This window comes from Neovison vison, chromosome 4, assembly GCF_020171115.1.
Source record: "Neovison vison isolate M4711 chromosome 4, ASM_NN_V1, whole genome shotgun sequence".
Lineage (NCBI taxonomy): Eukaryota > Metazoa > Chordata > Mammalia > Carnivora > Mustelidae > Neogale > Neogale vison.
In genome coordinates, this window is record NC_058094.1 from 143109449 (window position 1) to 143125351 (window position 15903).

Sequence of the window (15903 nt, forward strand, 5' to 3'; positions counted from 1 at the left end):
TGTCACTACTGTCGAGTCCTAACGCGAGGTTCTGCAGAAAATCTAGAGCACAGACGAGAGCACCACAGAAATATTTTTGGCTTCAGTACTATTTGCTTCTTTATTTTGAGTAAAATTGTACCCCTGTGTGTTTTTGTGCAAACGTTATTTTTCTCTGCATGGTTTATATTAGCTTATTAACCTATAATCAAAATTAAAATTTTTTTTCCCCTCACAGTTTTGCTCATTCGGGAGTCGCCTCATGGGACGAGGGTACTATGTGTTTGATAGAAGATGGGATCGTTTTCGATTCGCACTAAACTCCATGGTAGAAAAACACTTGAATTCACAGATGTGGAAGTAAGTGAGCCGTTTTTGTGCAATATACACTCAGAGCTGCCCCAAGACTGTCTGAACCCTAGCTTTCTGGATGAATGTGGTAGTTGACTTTTCATGGAACAAAATGATTCTGAAATCGGGATCCCCGCTTAATTCATAAGTACCAGGTCTTCTTACTGGCTTTCTGGCAGTTTCTCAGATATGCGTACAACGTGTGGTATGCCTTGTCCTCTCTGGAGATCATTTTTGCGTTGGTAATCTTATAAACTATGTGAAAAAGGCATTAGATAAGATCTCGTCTACTTAAGACTGTTAAAGGGCCTTTTTGCTATGACTAAGAACATCTAAGGATACTAAGAATATGCCTCTGTCTGTAATGTTAATGCTACAATGTCGATACTAAAATTTTCACAATGGTTATGGACCAATTTCTAATTGTTTAATGTCCTGTGAGAAAAGTACATATGGCGGCCAACAGGGCGGGTCCTGAGTGATGTTGGAAGTTGGTTAAGCTTGTCTTTGGCCCTTCCCGCCTGGCTAGAGCTCTCTCCTCACCTCTCCCTGTACTTCTCTGCCCCCCTGCCCCAGCTTATGTTCCATTTCTCTGAGCCCCCTTTCTTCTCCAGCACCTCCCAATGTATTTACATCTTAACAAGAGACTCATAAAAAAGGGGAGGAAACCTCCTGCCTTAGCCAAATGCCCTTGTGAAAGAATGACAAGCTAGACCGGCTGAGAATGCACTGCCAGCCCGCACCCCCACTCCCACAGAAGTGAGCCCCTAGGACATCATAATCCACTAGAGTCATGGACCCCTCAGGGCTGGTCCCAGGTGGGTCAGGAAAGCCACAGGTGAATCCCGAACCCCACCCAGGGAAGCAGGGGAAAGGCGGGAAGGCATTCCTGAGAATGGGATGGGGTGCGGTGGGGGGACATGGGAACAGAATTCAGAGCTGACCCGTGTCCCAGGCAGCTGTGGCCCCTCAGCCCCTTTTCACTGCGATGCCCAGAGAGCCTCCAGACCCGACCTTCTAGCAGAAGCCAGCCCCGCGGGGTGTGCGGGCTGCTATCCCAGGGGACTCCGTGGTGACACTTACTACCAAATAGGCAAGGGCCACAAGAGAAGCTTATCGCTTCTTCTCACGGAAGTGACAGCTCAGTGTGTCTGAAGGGCACCCTCGGTATCTGCCTGTGACCGCCCTAAACAGCCGCCCCCGGGCGCTGCATGTGGGGTTCCTGGGTTCCCGGTGTTTGGGTGGTTGACCCTGGTGCGCTTGCTCCCCCAAGATGGCAGCCCGTCCCGGGGGTTCCCGCAGCTCTTTGCGCTCCTGTGTGGTGGAAGTGTAAATCCCGGACCCGTGGAAGGAATGTGTTGATCTGTATTTCGCTACCTGGTGTCCTGTCAGCTCAAGCTCCATATTCCTTTCCTCCTCAGGCACAGAAACCCGAGCCCCAGGGCGTCAGGTCCCTCCCCCCTTTTCAGGACTTGCCTAACCAATCTGCTGTCACTGAGCAACATTGGGGCTGCCTGGGTGTCAACTCTGGAGAGCGTAGCACCCCGCTGCCCTCTCAGCCTCGCTGCCCCAACCCCAGGCCCCGACGGGCCCGAACCTGGAGGCATGGCAGCCGATGGGGGCGTGGAAGACATTAGGAAGAAAAGGAACGGCCAAGACTCTTTTTTCTTTAACAAGCATTTAACTCTGCATCAGGAGACGCCAACACAGTATTCTCTTTCAGCCAGGTCAGCATCTGGAGCTCCATGCCAGCTGGCAGGGGAGGAGGGGCGCTGTCCGTAATTTATTCGCATCTGTGGGCTTTTGGATGGGACTTCCTAGGCCAGCGTGCAAAGTTGAAACCAGGGCACAGCCTGCAGAGCTGAAGTCCACTGCCGTCCACCTAGAAAAACACATAAACTGTCGAGCCAGGGAGGCAGGGGCTTCCTGAGACAGTGAGCCTAACCACATGCCCCTCACCCTGCTTCACCCCTGCCCTCTCTCTCCTCTGCCTCTGCCCTCCACTTAGGGCTACTGGGGAAAAGAAGACAAGGGACAGAAAGTAGATGAGGAAACTAGCATCCACTACCCCCACCCCCATTCCGAGGGTCCCGGGTAAGAGGGACGACTCCAGCCCTGCTTGTCCACGCAAGTCAAAACACACTCACATGACTCAGTGGGAAAGTTGCAAATCAGGGCATTCGGAGTCGATCCCGGTTAAGGCCATTGCTCGGGGTCCTCCCTAAAGGAGCCATCTGGTATCTGTAAATAACATCTGTTAACAAGTCACTGCCAAACCTCTGCCCGCATGTATTTCTGTCCCTACGTTAGCTGGGGAGAAACTGGAGTCAGGGTAAGACGGCGCGGGCTGGCGACAGACGGCAGGGAGAGGGAGAGCGTGCTAAGCCCGCACAGCCCAAGAAGTCTGCCCGAAAGCGTCAGGGCGGCTTGTGCCTGCCAGACCGTTTGGAGGGCGTGTCCAGGCCTCCGGGGTCTGCTCTCCTGGGAGTCCCTTCCCCGCATGCATAGTAACGTTGCTGCTGAGAACTCACCCGCTCACCCGTCCACCCTCCCGTCCATCCATCCATCCATTCACTCATCGGTTCATTGCAACAAGTACCGAGGAGCCCTGGCTGGGTGCCGACAGGACCTTTTATGTCCTTTGGGCTTAAGAAAAAGTAGATTTTCGAACGCCATCATGGCCACAGTGGATTTGGCAACATTTTTTCTCTTATATTTGACCCGTTTGGTCTGATGTTTTCAAGGACCCTGTGCTGCTTCTGTATTCAAGGATTCCTCTGGATTCCACCCTAAAGATGGAAGCCGTAAGCTCCACCAGATTGCAGGCAGAAGACCGAGTCCTCAGGGCAGCGCTAGGAGAGGAATGTCCTCCTCGGTGGGGCCTCTTTGGGGAGTCCAGGGGCACCCCGTCCTGCTGCTCCTCCAGCTGAGAGGGTGGCCAAGGAGCCAAGGAATTTCAAGAGGCCGAGAGGCCCCATCTCACACCTGCTAGAAGCCTGGGGGTTCAGGTCCCAAGTCTCCCCACCTGCCAGTGCTGCTTTCAAAGAAAGAGCGCTAGTTCCTGACTGCTGGAGGGTGGGGGGACTCGGCTCCCCTGAAAATGATTTCCAGGGAAGCGGGGAGAGGTGAGCGAGGGGAAAGATAGGAAAGCGCCCGTTTGGAAATATTCACCTGGCTCCTGAGGTCAGTATCCTTCCTTGCCCCCAAAAAATCAGGAACAAAGGGTGACCCCAAGGCCCCTGGGCCCCTCCCAGTTCCCAGAGTAGCGGCGACACCGAGCCAACCATGGTTTGGAGGTGAGAGTCAACAGTCGGAGTTGACAGGATGGCCTCAAGAGTGACCCACCACCTGGTGCTGGCCTGGGCTCCCCAACCTCCTGGAAGAACCCCCCCACTACCCCTCAGTCCCCTGTGTTTTCCTGTGCCCATATCCTGCATCTGTCTTCAGAACAAACTGGAAATTCCTGACCCCCTGGTCGGGATCCATGGGGGTCGCTGTCCTCTCACCCCATCCTAACCCAGGGGCGGGAAGACCTGTGCGAGGGCCGCCGCACCCCCATCATAGCTCTTCAGAGTGAGAGCTGAGGTTGGGTGCGGTGAATAAGAATAAATCGGAGCCAGCAGCCCCAGCCCCGAGCTCACGTGTTCATGCCTCTCTGCAGAATAAAGCGGAGGCAGCAGACAGCAAAGGCAAGAGGATGCTGGCCTGCCAGCAGAGTGGGGAGGCAGGGGAGGGTTGGGCAGAGGACAGGAGGGACTGGGAAGCCCCGAGAGGCAGTGTGCAGGGCTGTCCCCCCCAGGTACAGGTGGCAAAGCCCTGTCCTCACACTTCTTACATCAAGCCAGGACCTACCTGTGAAATGACTGCTTCTCATTAAAACTCACCGTCATCACTGCCAAAAAAAAAAAAAAAAAGAAAAGAAAAGAAAGAAAGAAAAAGAAAAAGAGGGAGAGAGAGAGAGAGAACACTGTCGGGGAAATTTTTATTCTAAATGACATTCGCCTTTATTCATGAACCCAAATCGGCCATTATCTGGTAGCCAAGCATGGAGAAAAGGATCTGAGAACCTGAAAGTGACTCAGACTAGGTTGCTGGCTGTTGCAATGGGGGGAACCGCAGGGAAGGGCCATAATTCAGAGTCTGCCATCCTCCAAGGCTTCATCTTCCATAGTGTGGTTCGACCCGGGGTTTCCGTGGAGCCCTGCCGCTCACACGTGCTCGAGCCTCTGGAGCGCTGCCAAGCCTGTTTCTCACGGTTTCTCTTTCACTCTTCTCTCATGTTTAGGAAGATCCCTCCTGCGGCAGATAGCCCCATGCCCTCGCCAGCAGCCCACATCACCACCCCCGTTCCAGCATCCGTTTCCCAGCCTTTCAACAACCCCAGTGCCGTGTATCTTCCTTCAGCTCCCATCAGCTCGAGACTCACCTCTTCCTACATAATGACATCAGCCATGCTCTCAAACGCACCTTTTGTGGCGTCGCCGGACCCGAGTGCCCTCATGTCACACACCACAGCTTTCCCCCATGTGGCTGCAACCCTCAGCATCATGGACTCAACCTTCAAGGCCCCACCCGCCGTGTCCCCGATACCAGCCGTCATCCCTTCCCCATCCCACAAGCCATCCAAAACCAAAACCAGCAAATCCTCAAAAGTCAAAGACCTGTCCGCCCGTAGCGACGAGTCTCCAAGTAACAAAAAGAGGAAGCCGCAGCCTTCGACTTCCTCCTCCTCCTCATTAACCCTGCCGACATCCCTCTCGTCTCCATTGTCAGGGCCCCACAGAAAGAACTGTGTCTTGAATGCCAGTTCAGCCTTGAACTCCTATCAGGCGGCCCCTCCCTATAACAGTCTGTCTGTGCACAACTCAAACAATGGGGTGAGCCCACTCAGTGCCAAACTGGAGCCCTCAGGACGGACCTCGCTGCCCGGCGGCCCCGCGGACATAGTGAGACACGTGGGCTCGGTGGGCGGCAGCAGTGACTCCTGTCCCCTCTCTGTGCCCTCCCTTGCAGGGGACCTCTCTCTGGCCTCACACAATGCCGTGTCTTCGCTGCCCCTCTCTTTTGACAAATCAGAAGGAAAAAAGCGTAAGAACTCGAGTTCTAGTAGCAAAGCCTGTAAAATCACTAAAATGCCTGGTATGAATAGCGTTCACAAAAAGAACCCTCCCAGCCTTCTCGCACCGGTGCCCGATGCCGTTAACAGCACCTCCTCTCGGCAGGTAAGGGACCTGTGCTTCCGGGGGCCTCCTAGCGCTGCCTTTGTGGGCTCTGGGGGACGGAGCAGGCCGGGCAGTGCCCCTGCTGAGCCGGGTGGCTCAGGTCAAGACCAGAGCGGCCTCTGTTCTGAGGATGGTTTAGTGAACACATACTTAAGGCGGCTGTCGCTGTGTGCTGGGCCGTTCGAAGCACTGTGCAAAATCACTTCGTTTAAACCCCGCCACCCAGAGCGGTTGGTGCATTTGTTACCACTGCGTTACAGATGAGGAAAGTGAGGCATGGGGGCAGGGGATGCTGAGTTCCCCCGCCACTCCTGTCTCTTCTGTATCTTGAGCTCTGAGGATGATTGCATTAAATCTGATCTCTGGGAAGCCCCCGAGGAAGAGCCCAAAGCCCAGGCAGGTTCAGTGATAGGCGGAAGGTGGGGGGCCCTACCTGGGATGTGGTGGCTGGTGCTGCTGCCCCCCAGGTGCCTGAGCGTTCCCGCTTCTCACCCCAGCCGACACAGACGTGTCCAATGATGCCGCTGTGCAAGTAGGAGGGTGTACAGTGAGGAAGCCCGGGAAGATGGGGCGAGAAGAGTCCAGGCTCAGGCATTCTCAAGCCTGGTCTTTTCCAGTGGGGGTGCTATTTGGAGAGGCCCCACCCCCTCCTGGTGCCGCTGCTTGGGTGTCCAGGAGTGGGTGGAGGTGGCAGAGGGCCACACTCACAGGCCTGCCTCAGAGCCTGAGCCCCACAGCCCAGACGGTGGGCTGCGGCTGCCCAGGTTTAGAGTTAAGTGGGCCGGACCCTCGGCCCTGTGTGGGGATGAGGACTTGAGGGGGATTCATAAATCACAAGTAGACACATGAGAGACAGCCCGTTTGCGTCCCAAGGGCCAGACTAGCTGTGCACTAAGGCAAAGGTGAGACCGGGGGAGATGTAGGTCCTTTCGCTGGAGCCCGGGACACTCAACGCCCGTCTGCAGCTGTGGCAGGTGTCCCACTGTTCTGATCCCCGCACCCCCAGGCATGTAGGGGAGGCGGGCTAGCACCCACAGGGCCCTCTCCTGAGACTACACTGCTGGTCCAGGCCACCTTCTGGCTTCAGGATGATGAAGAGCAGAACCAGCACTTTCTGAACTTGAATGTGTAACAGGAATCCCCTGGGGTTGTGTATTCGAGCGGAGTGGAGGGTCTTATTAAGATGCAGACCAAGTCAGCTGGTCAGGGGTGTCACTGCATTGGGTTCCAGGCCACCCTGACAACGAGGGGCTTGAACTCAACCCGGAGATCCCTCCTGCAAGATTCAGATTGCAACAGTCAGGTCTTTACCGACTGAGCCGTCCAGGCGCCCCCTAGTGGCACCCGTTTTAGATAAAGTTCTAGGCGCCAACACTTAGGGGATGAGCTCTGTTCCAAGCAATTCAGATATATTCATTCACTTAATTATTACCTTACCCCCCATTTTACAAATGAGTAAACCAAGGCACAGGAAGGTTAAACAACGTGCCCAAAGTCACACAGCAAGGAAATAGTGGGGCAGAGATCCAAACCCAGGCAGTCTGGCTCTGGAGTCTGGGCCCTTAACCTCCATGCCTCTGTGTTCAGGGAATATCTCTGTACTGAGTCAGCGATGTCCTCTTTGCCCTTGGGGTCAGCAGAACCGTAAGAAATGTTTAGCTAACACAATGAATTAGTCAAAGCGAGGGGTGAAAGGAACAGACGGGTCTCTACCAGAGCATCTATCAAGAGGGAAATTTAAAAAAAAAAAAAACAAAAACTGATGCCTTGAACAGCTGCCTCGGGTCTAGCTCACACTGGCTCTCGGATGCGAGTGATACCTGGGTGCTTGTCACCAGGCCATTTAGAAAAGCCTTTGTCTAGGGTCACCACCCCCCCCCCCAGTGATGTCCAAGTGCTGAGGAAAAGCCTTTGCAATCTGTGTGGATTCTTTTAGGAGACTGGGAGAAGCATGACCTAGGTTGAGAAAGGCAGGATAAACATGCTTTGGGAACCAAATGGGGATCTAATTGTATCTGGTAGGTGTAAGACCAGAATTTCTCACAGAGGTATTAAATTGAACAAAAAAACAAGGCTGCGAGTATAAGGCAGACGTCTTTCTGACGTCTTAAGTGAGACGTCTTAACTTAAGGTGAGTTAACAGAGAGGATGAGCTCTTTATAGGCCCAAGGAGCTGCTTGTAGGCAGGGTACTCACCTGAGGAACCCGCCCACCACGTGCGCACCCAGGACGCAGAGGAAGGGGAGGAGCCTGACGGCCACACCCACAGCCGCCCCGCCCCCTCACTTGGCTAGTTTCCTGAAGAATAGCAAGGTGTTCGCTGTGTCCGGTGGCCAGGAAAACGCAGCCAGAATAAGAGGCAAGCTTCTATCCTGAGCTAGTCCCAGGAAGTCTGGGCTGGGAGCAAGACAGGTCTGGGACCTGTCTGGGAGGTCAGAGGTGGAGAAGCAGGGGCCTCTGCGGGGGTAAATGCCACCCCCACCCCCAGGAGGGACGAGGCCTCTCGCCAGACGCCTTCATCCTCACCCCTGAAACTCAACGGCTACATCTGGGAAGCAGAATTAAGAGTTACCCACTATTCCGTTTTCCCTCTGGGATGGGAAGCGCGTCCTCAGGGTGTCCCCAGAGCCATTGGCGTCTTTTCCGCCATCTAAGAGGGAAACGAGCGGCTCACCACCGCAGGGCGCTGTTGTACCCCGGGCGGCGCCGGATACCGGGGGTGTCGCGCCGCAGGCTGGCTGGTGGATCTGAGGGGGACTTCGCTGGTGTCTTTCAGGTCGGGAAAAATAGCAGCCTAGCTTTGTCACAATCCAGTCCTTCAAGCATATCCAGCCCAGGACACAGCCGACCGGTAAGTTACTGGGAAGGGGTTGTGGGGGGGGGAATACACGGGGTCACCAGCAGAGGGAGCGAGGGAGTTCGGGCAGACCCTGACTCACCTCAGATCCAGTTAAGAGTGTAGCTTCCTGGCTTCTAGAGCTTAGCCTTCTTGTTAGTAGCTGTGCGTCGTTGGCTAAGTTACTTAACTTCTCTGTGCTTCAGTTTCCTCACCCACGACGGGGATCATAATGGCCCCTACCCCATATGGCTTTTGTGAGGACTAAATTAATTTATCTGCGTAAGCCTTCTAGAAAATGCCTGACACAGACTAAACACTACAAGTCTTAGCCCGATTATTAATCGCAGCCGTATGATATTAAGCAGGTTCCTTCCCTGAGTCCCAGTATTTTCATCTGTTCAGTGGCAAAGGTGATGCCTACCTCCTAAGGTTATCGTGAAAATGAATGGTGTTGACCAGAAGGCCTTGCTTGGGGCACTGATCCATCAGTCCTTTCTCAAGGCCTCTGGTGAGCTGTGGCTGCTATTCAATATGTGGTTTCATGGTAGGAATATTCAAGGTGGATCTAGAAGTTTCTACAAACTCAAAGTGCGAGAGTAGTCAGCGAACAGATGATTTTCTCCAGTGGAGTGTGTGTGCGCCTCTGAAGGAGGCCAGGGAGAGTAGGCAGTGGGGTGAGGTGTGTTCTACATGGCTGGAAAAAATACATGCACAGCTGTGTTACATCATTTTCAATGTTGCAGAGGTTTTGTAGATACCAGATTGCAATATGCCTTCACTTTGACCTTTTGGGGTTTCTCCTCTAGTGCTGGGTAGTGTTTGAGTGAAGATTATGGGAAAATAGTTTTTGTATCCCTAGATCAAGGAGTGTCTCAACTAATTTGAGTCACTTTTTGTGTCTGAGGACCTGCAGCCTATTCTCTGTGCTGGGGTGGGGGCGGGGGGTGGAGTCATCTATGCTCTGGTAACCTGCCCCTGTTTGTGACCAGCCTCCTCCACAGGTTGCGCAGTGCACCTGTTGGCTACACGGTCACCCTTAACAGGCATAATAGTAATAAAATAGCATTTGTTGAGGCTTTTTTTTCTCTGTGGGTGCTGTGCTGAGCCCTTCACATACATTTCATGCATATAACCCTTGTAGCAATTGTATGAGGGACAAATGATGATCCTCATGTTATAGGCTGAAGATGCCCACAGGGAGAAGCTAAGAAACTTGAACCCAAAGCCTCTGTGGTTAACCTGTTATTAGATGTCTTCCTTAGAGAATTCTCCCTGTGGTCTACAGGTTAGGTAGGAAAAGGTGAATTAAGAGAAGAAAAAAACAGATGGTCCCATTTTTCCAGATCTCTCTGTAGTAGGGAACCCCCACCATGCATGTCCAGGAGCTGTGTCCCTGTGTCTTCCCCCCCAGAGAGGATCTGTGTGGCTGCAGATGCAGGCAGCCCTCCACACCCGGCGCCTCACGTGCCTTTCACCGTGGCCTTGGGCCCAAGGTTGCTCTGTATCACAGCCGTGAAAACTGAGCCTCTCTGTTCTTGAACTCTTGCGGGTCATCCCAAGTGTACGGTTTTGAAACAAGCTTTCCTTTTCTTTCCTAGAAGACCACAAACCGAACGGGCAGGATAAGGACTCTTCCATAACAAGACTGTGAAGCCACTTGGAAACCAATGCCTGGCCACCTGGCCAAGGTGGGAGGAGGAGGGAGGGGAGCGCGCAGCCGGGGAGTCTGTTTCCTGCGCCGTGACTGTGGCTTGGGCCGTTCTTCTTCCTTCTTTAATTGACCAGTTTTTAGTTTTGAAGAAAGAGCAAAAGGCAAAAGAACGTGAATTTAAGATTTACAGAAAACAATACCAGTGTTCTGTTTGGGTTCTTTCATTTGCCTTGTGTACACGTATACGTTCTTCCAAGTTCGGGGTCGCCCCTCTAGCTTCCCATGCTGCTACTGCTCCATCATTTCGCTCCAGCCACGAGCGCAGACATGGCCCGATGTCCGCTCCCAGTTGGCATTGTCTGAAACTCTTGAACTTGAGCACGCGGTGCTCCTTTCCTCAACCTCTCCCACCCGTCCCTTGCGTCCCCTCCCACCTGCCGCTCACCGGGTCCACACTGGCCATGCAGAAGGAGCCGGCTCCCCCTTGGACAGTGTGCTGGGGGTGGGGCTCTCCTGGGGAAGAGCCTATGTTTGGGGCGCTGAGAGCAGGGAGCCCCGTGAGGGCTGAGCACGCTCATCAGGGTTCTGCGCCGCACCAGCACTGCGGGAGCCAGATGCTATGAGCAAAACCAAGAAGAGTGGCCGTTGAACTATGTCGTTTAGCCGATACCACTGTCCAGCTGTGCAGCTCAGAGAGGAGCTACAGGGTCAGGGACAGGGGCTGGAATGGTCCTGGAAGGTGACAAGAAGCAGAGCTTCTGCGTAGGGGAAGATACCTGTCAAAAGACAGAGGAAAGCCGGTGTTAGGCATCTCTGCGGCAGAATCCTTTCCAGGGTGTGGGTCTACAAGAGCGCCAAAGCCAGGCGAACCAGAGGCGGAGAAATCCCAGGAAGGAGGGCACAAGACCCCAGGAGGTCCCTCAGGGCTTGAGACACAGCTTCCACGGTGCAAGTTCTTAAGCTGCCTTCCAGGGCTAGGCAAGAGGAGTAGAAGCAGGGCTGGGCGTGCAGGAAGAGTCTGAGGGCAAACTTCCATGAAGGTTAAGCAATAGACACCTGGGAGAATAAGTAACTTGTAGCCCAGCCCTCCTGCCTCTGGAGCCCCCGGCCCCAGGGTCCCGGGCAGTCAGCACACCCATCAGTCAGCTTGTGCTAGGCTATCCCAAGCCCCAGCCCGGACACAGCCACCCCAGGGAGGTGTGGTCAGCCCAGCTACCTACCCCTTAGTGCAGAGCTGTCTGGAAGTGTGGGAAGAGAAAAGCTAGAGCCTCACAGCTCTGCAACTGTTCACACTGGAGTTTTAAAAGAAATAGCAATAACCACAAGCTGTACTATGGAATGGTAATCAGGAAAGGAATTCACAACATGAAATAGGCATCCTGTGCTATTAATCATGAAATTTTGTATACGATATACTAGCAAGAGAGACCAGAAAGTTTTGCTTCATCCCTAAATCAGAAATGAATGCCAATTTCACAGCTGGACCCAAACCTTCATCCCAACCCCGAAGTTTCCCTTTTCCTTCCCATCCCCACAACCCAAAGATCAGACTACTGTTACGTTTCACCACATTGGATTTCGCGAAGACGGGAGGCAAATGGAGTGATTTGTATCAATGGAATTGCACTGACCGTGTTTCTTATAGGATTCCTAAAATTTTTAATATAAAATGAAGATTTTTTTAAAAATCAGGAGTTGATATTAGGTACCAGGACATTAGTTCAGATGATTTCATTTTTATTTCTACAGTGTTAAAAGTGCACTTATATGCCGGTTTATTTACGTCTTGAGAAAAAGAGACTACAAATTGAAGGGAAGATGGTTACTTTTTCTTTTAAAAAAAAAAATTAAGGCAGATTTTAAGACTTATAAAATGTTTAAGAAATTATAAACAGGTTAGACCCTTTGGAAAAAAAGTTTAGAAAATATTCTTAAAGTAAATTTTTATAGTGTTAATTTTGTAATAATTTATGTTTTACTATATTACAGAGCTAACTGACCAGAATAGTTTCAGAAACAATATGAAACGTAGGAAAGTTTAAGCAATGTTTATATTTTTAAAATGTTCTTTGAATTATGTTTTTATTGTACATTTCTTCAGACTGAAAAGTATGTACATATCTTTGTTATTTTTGCACAATTTTTGTCTTGTTCGGTTTTAGAAGTCTGTTGTTTTTTTTATAATTTATTTTAAGTTGTAAAACTTGCAGGAGTAAAAAACAAAAAAAATAACAAAAAAATCTCAGCAACAAAATAACCCTCTGATTTATAAACTCTTAAACTCAAAAGAGGGAAAACAATGGTTGAGAGATTAAGTGGCTGCTTCTGAGAAATAATGTCTCAACAGGGACGAAAGGAGCAATTCAGTAGGCTTAAACATTTTAGCTGTCTGCATCTTGAATTGCAAGCTGGAATAAAGAGGCTCCCCACCGAATGCTGCTTACTTGGTGAAAGACTGGCTCTGACCAAGGTGAGGACATTTCTGGAAAACTGAGCAAAAAGGGAAAACCCACGGTGTTTCTTCCTTCACAGTCAACCACAGGTTTACTTTATAATGATGTATTAAAAATTTACAGCTTGAAAAATGGAATGCAAATAAAAGGTTTTCTTTGGGTTTGTTTTAACGGAGTTCGACTGGACCAGCCTATAAAGCATTACTAGGGTGAGACCCTTTGGGTACTTCTGTTTCTGCGCATCCCGCCCCAGCCCTTTGACTGCACACACACACACACACACACACACCACCCTTCATTTGCCTGAAGATCTCATGACTTGTCGTCAGCCATAGAGGCTCGAAAGCTCTGGTTGTTAAGCATAACACAATGCATAGACCTGTCAGCCATAAAAAAAAAAAAGAAAAAAAAAAGAAAAAAAAAGCGACTTGGATAACTTGTATGCCTTCTTTTGTATCAATGTACCAATTGTAAATAACGCTGATCAACCTTTGTAGAGAATAGTTTCTACAGCATATTCTATTATTGCTGATTCTCAGTGAACTCTTGTTTTAAAAAAGAAAAAAAAAGAAATTTTCTATTTACACCTTCTATTTTGTTATGCTGTCGGCCCATGGCACTTTAACAAAACTCTGTGGGTTTTACGTAGCTGGTCAGTCATGGGGTATATTCAATAACTGTTGTTGCACAGACGAGAATTTGCACCTGCTCATTTGTCCTTTCCTACTACCGATTTTAGAACCTTTTCCAGAAGAATTTTGGAGAAAGCATGTCCCAACATTCTAAACAAATGCCACACTTGTGGAGTGGGTTTCTTTTCTACGATCCATATTTTGTAACACTAAGTATTTTCCTTCTTTGTCCCCGCACCTTTACGTATTAGCACTATTGGATAGAAGTCATTCCATGCCTGTGATGTTGTAAGCAGAATAAATGTCTAAAGTAGGTGTAAATAGTAAATTCTACGGCTTACAGTTTTAAAAGGAAAGAACAAACATGTATCCATTGATACTGCCATGGTTCAGCACCAGGCCTGGAGACATTCTCCAGTGAGCGATTGTACTTTTTTTTTTTTTTGCCTTTTTTTTTTTTTTTTTTTTTGTAACATGGCTTTGTAAATAAAATAATTTATATGTTTGTAAAACAAAGTCTTTGGGTTTTCATAAAATTTAGATTTTTTTGCTATTTCTTTTGTCTTCCGGGTCAAAGTATCCCTGCTAGAATGCACATTTGCTAGAAGAGTGTGAATTCATTCACCAAATATTTATGGAGCATCGTGGGGTGGCTGCCCCTCAGCGAAGCTCTCTGTGCTCAGTGAGGAGAAACAGACATGGTCCCAGCTGCTTTCTGGAAGCTACCCAGTGGGAAAGACAGTAAATAAACACATGATCAAATGTGTAATTACGGTTTGTGGCAAAGGCTGTCGTGGAAAGAATCGGATTCTGTGAGAGAAAAGAACAGGAGAAGCTGACATACAGTGGGCGATAGGGCGCCATCAGGGAGTCCCCTTCGAGGAAGTGAGCTGAACGCACAGTGCAGGGGAGAGAATCCCCGGCAGAGATGGTCCAAGGTAGGAAACACTTGGAAGTACTTAGAGCCTGAGGAAGATCCACTGTGGACAGAGCAGAGGGAGAGAGATGGACAGAGGGCAAGGCAAAGTCAAAGAAGGCCTCACAGAATTTGGATTTCATGCTCAGTTCAGTGGGAATCCTTGGAAGGGCTTGAAGTAGGGACATGGCATGATCCCCTACATATGAGCTGTTGCATGGAGAAACACTCAGAAGCTAGTTAAAGAGACCAGGTGAGACGCCATGTTCGAGTGGTCCCAGGATGATGACAGTGGAGACAAGGGGAAGTGAATGGAGATACAGCTTACATATTAAATTGACAAGACTTGCTTGGGAATTGGATCTGAGAGTAGGGAGAAATGACTCCCAGGCTGGGTTACGTGGAGATGCCTGCCGTTTCTTGAGATGTGGAAACCAGAGGAGGAATGAGTTTTTCAGGGAACAGGCAGGAAGAGAGATTGGTGAAGCTCAGAAGTCCTGTTCTGGGCACGTGTGTTGGCTCATCAGTGGGATCACTGGATCACTGAAGCTGCTGTGCCAAGTAGGTGTGACAGACGTATGACTGAAAGGATCAGCTGCTCTAAGTTGGAAACACCAGTTTGGGAACCTTTGGTATATGGATGATATTTAAAGCCCCAAGCATGAGTGGGATTGCTTCAGAGAACATAGTGCAGGAAGAGCAGACACTTAGAGGTGAGGCAGAAGCAGAAAACTAACAAAGAACCCGAAGCTGAAGGAGTCCCAAAGAGAAGAGAGAACCCAACAGAAAGTGGTTCCCTCAAGGAGAGGACTGTGAGCTGTTTCAAGGAAGGAAGAGTCAACTGAGTCAGATACCATTCATGACGTTAGATCTAGATGGTTATCGTGTTTGGACTTAACGCAGCATGGAGGTCATGGGTGACTATTAGTTTCTTAGGGTGGCCATAACAAATTACCACAATGTGGTGGCTTAAAGCAGCAAAAAGTTACTCTTCCAGAGTTCTGGAGACCGGAAATCCCAAAATCAAGCAGGCATGCCTTCCCTTTGACAGCCCTAAAGGAGAATCCTTCCAGTTTCTGTGGACTGCTAGCAGTGCATGGCATTCCTTGGCTTATAGACACATCCCTCCCATTGCTGCCTCTGTCTTCACATGGCTCCTGCATGGCCCCCATGTCTCTCCCACGTCAAAGATTTCCCCCTGCCTTTCTCTTGTGAGGACATCCGCAGGGGACTTACCTCCCACTCTAAATCCTGGATGATCTCATCTCCAGATCCTTAACTTAATGACATCTTTTTCCAAATAAGTTCATACTCACAGGTTCGAGGGCCCTGTCGTATGGGGGGTTACTATTCAACCCACTACAGTGACCCTTGCAAAGCAGGTATGATGGTGTGGTAGGGCCCACAGCCAGACTGGAGTGATTTGAAGGAAATTCATGTTTGTCATCAGATCTTAAGGAGATAAGAAGGCTCAAGAGAGTGTTTGGATTTTGTTTCTTTTTGTTTATTGTTTTTCAGGGGAGAAGAGACAAGATTATGATTCATATGCTGGTAAGAATGGAATGGTAGGGGAGGGGAAGAGCAGAAGAAGCAGGGGGTGATTTAGAAAACAGGGAGAGGCCCCTGGGTGGTTCGGGGGGTGGGGGTCAAGTGATTAAGTGTCTGACTCTTGGTTTTGACTCAGGTCATGATCTCAGGGGTATGAGATGGAGCCCCACGTCGGGTGCGGTGCTGACCCGCTTAAGCTTCATTCTCTCTCTCTCTGCCCCCTCCCCACTCATGCCCACTCTCTCTTGCTCACATTCTCTTTTGGGGAGAGCCCCCACCTCCCCCAAAAAAAAGAAGGAGGGAAGGCTTTGA

At 50.3% G+C, this 15903-nt stretch overlaps 1 protein-coding gene across 7 annotated transcripts in view; it reads left to right on the plus strand.

Moving 5' to 3' along the window:
• The window catches only part of ATXN7L1 (ataxin 7 like 1), a 237772-nt gene extending 225834 nt beyond the window's left edge, over nt 1–11938 (plus strand). For 4 of the 7 annotated variants that reach the window (XM_044245825.1, XM_044245830.1, XM_044245831.1 and 1 more), the window contains 5 exons: nt 218–339; nt 1752–2057; nt 4616–5552; nt 8329–8403; nt 9990–11938. In XM_044245825.1, the coding sequence (XP_044101760.1) occupies nt 218–339; nt 1752–2057; nt 4616–5552; nt 8329–8403; nt 9990–10031 (1482 nt within the window). In that variant the 3' untranslated portion in view covers nt 10032–11938. The remainder of the gene's footprint in view (nt 1–217; nt 340–1751; nt 2058–4615; nt 5553–8328; nt 8404–9989) is intronic. The other 3 variants (XM_044245826.1, XM_044245827.1, XM_044245829.1) reach the window with 3 other exon arrangements.
• The last annotated feature ends 3965 nt before the right edge of the window (nt 11939–15903 follow it).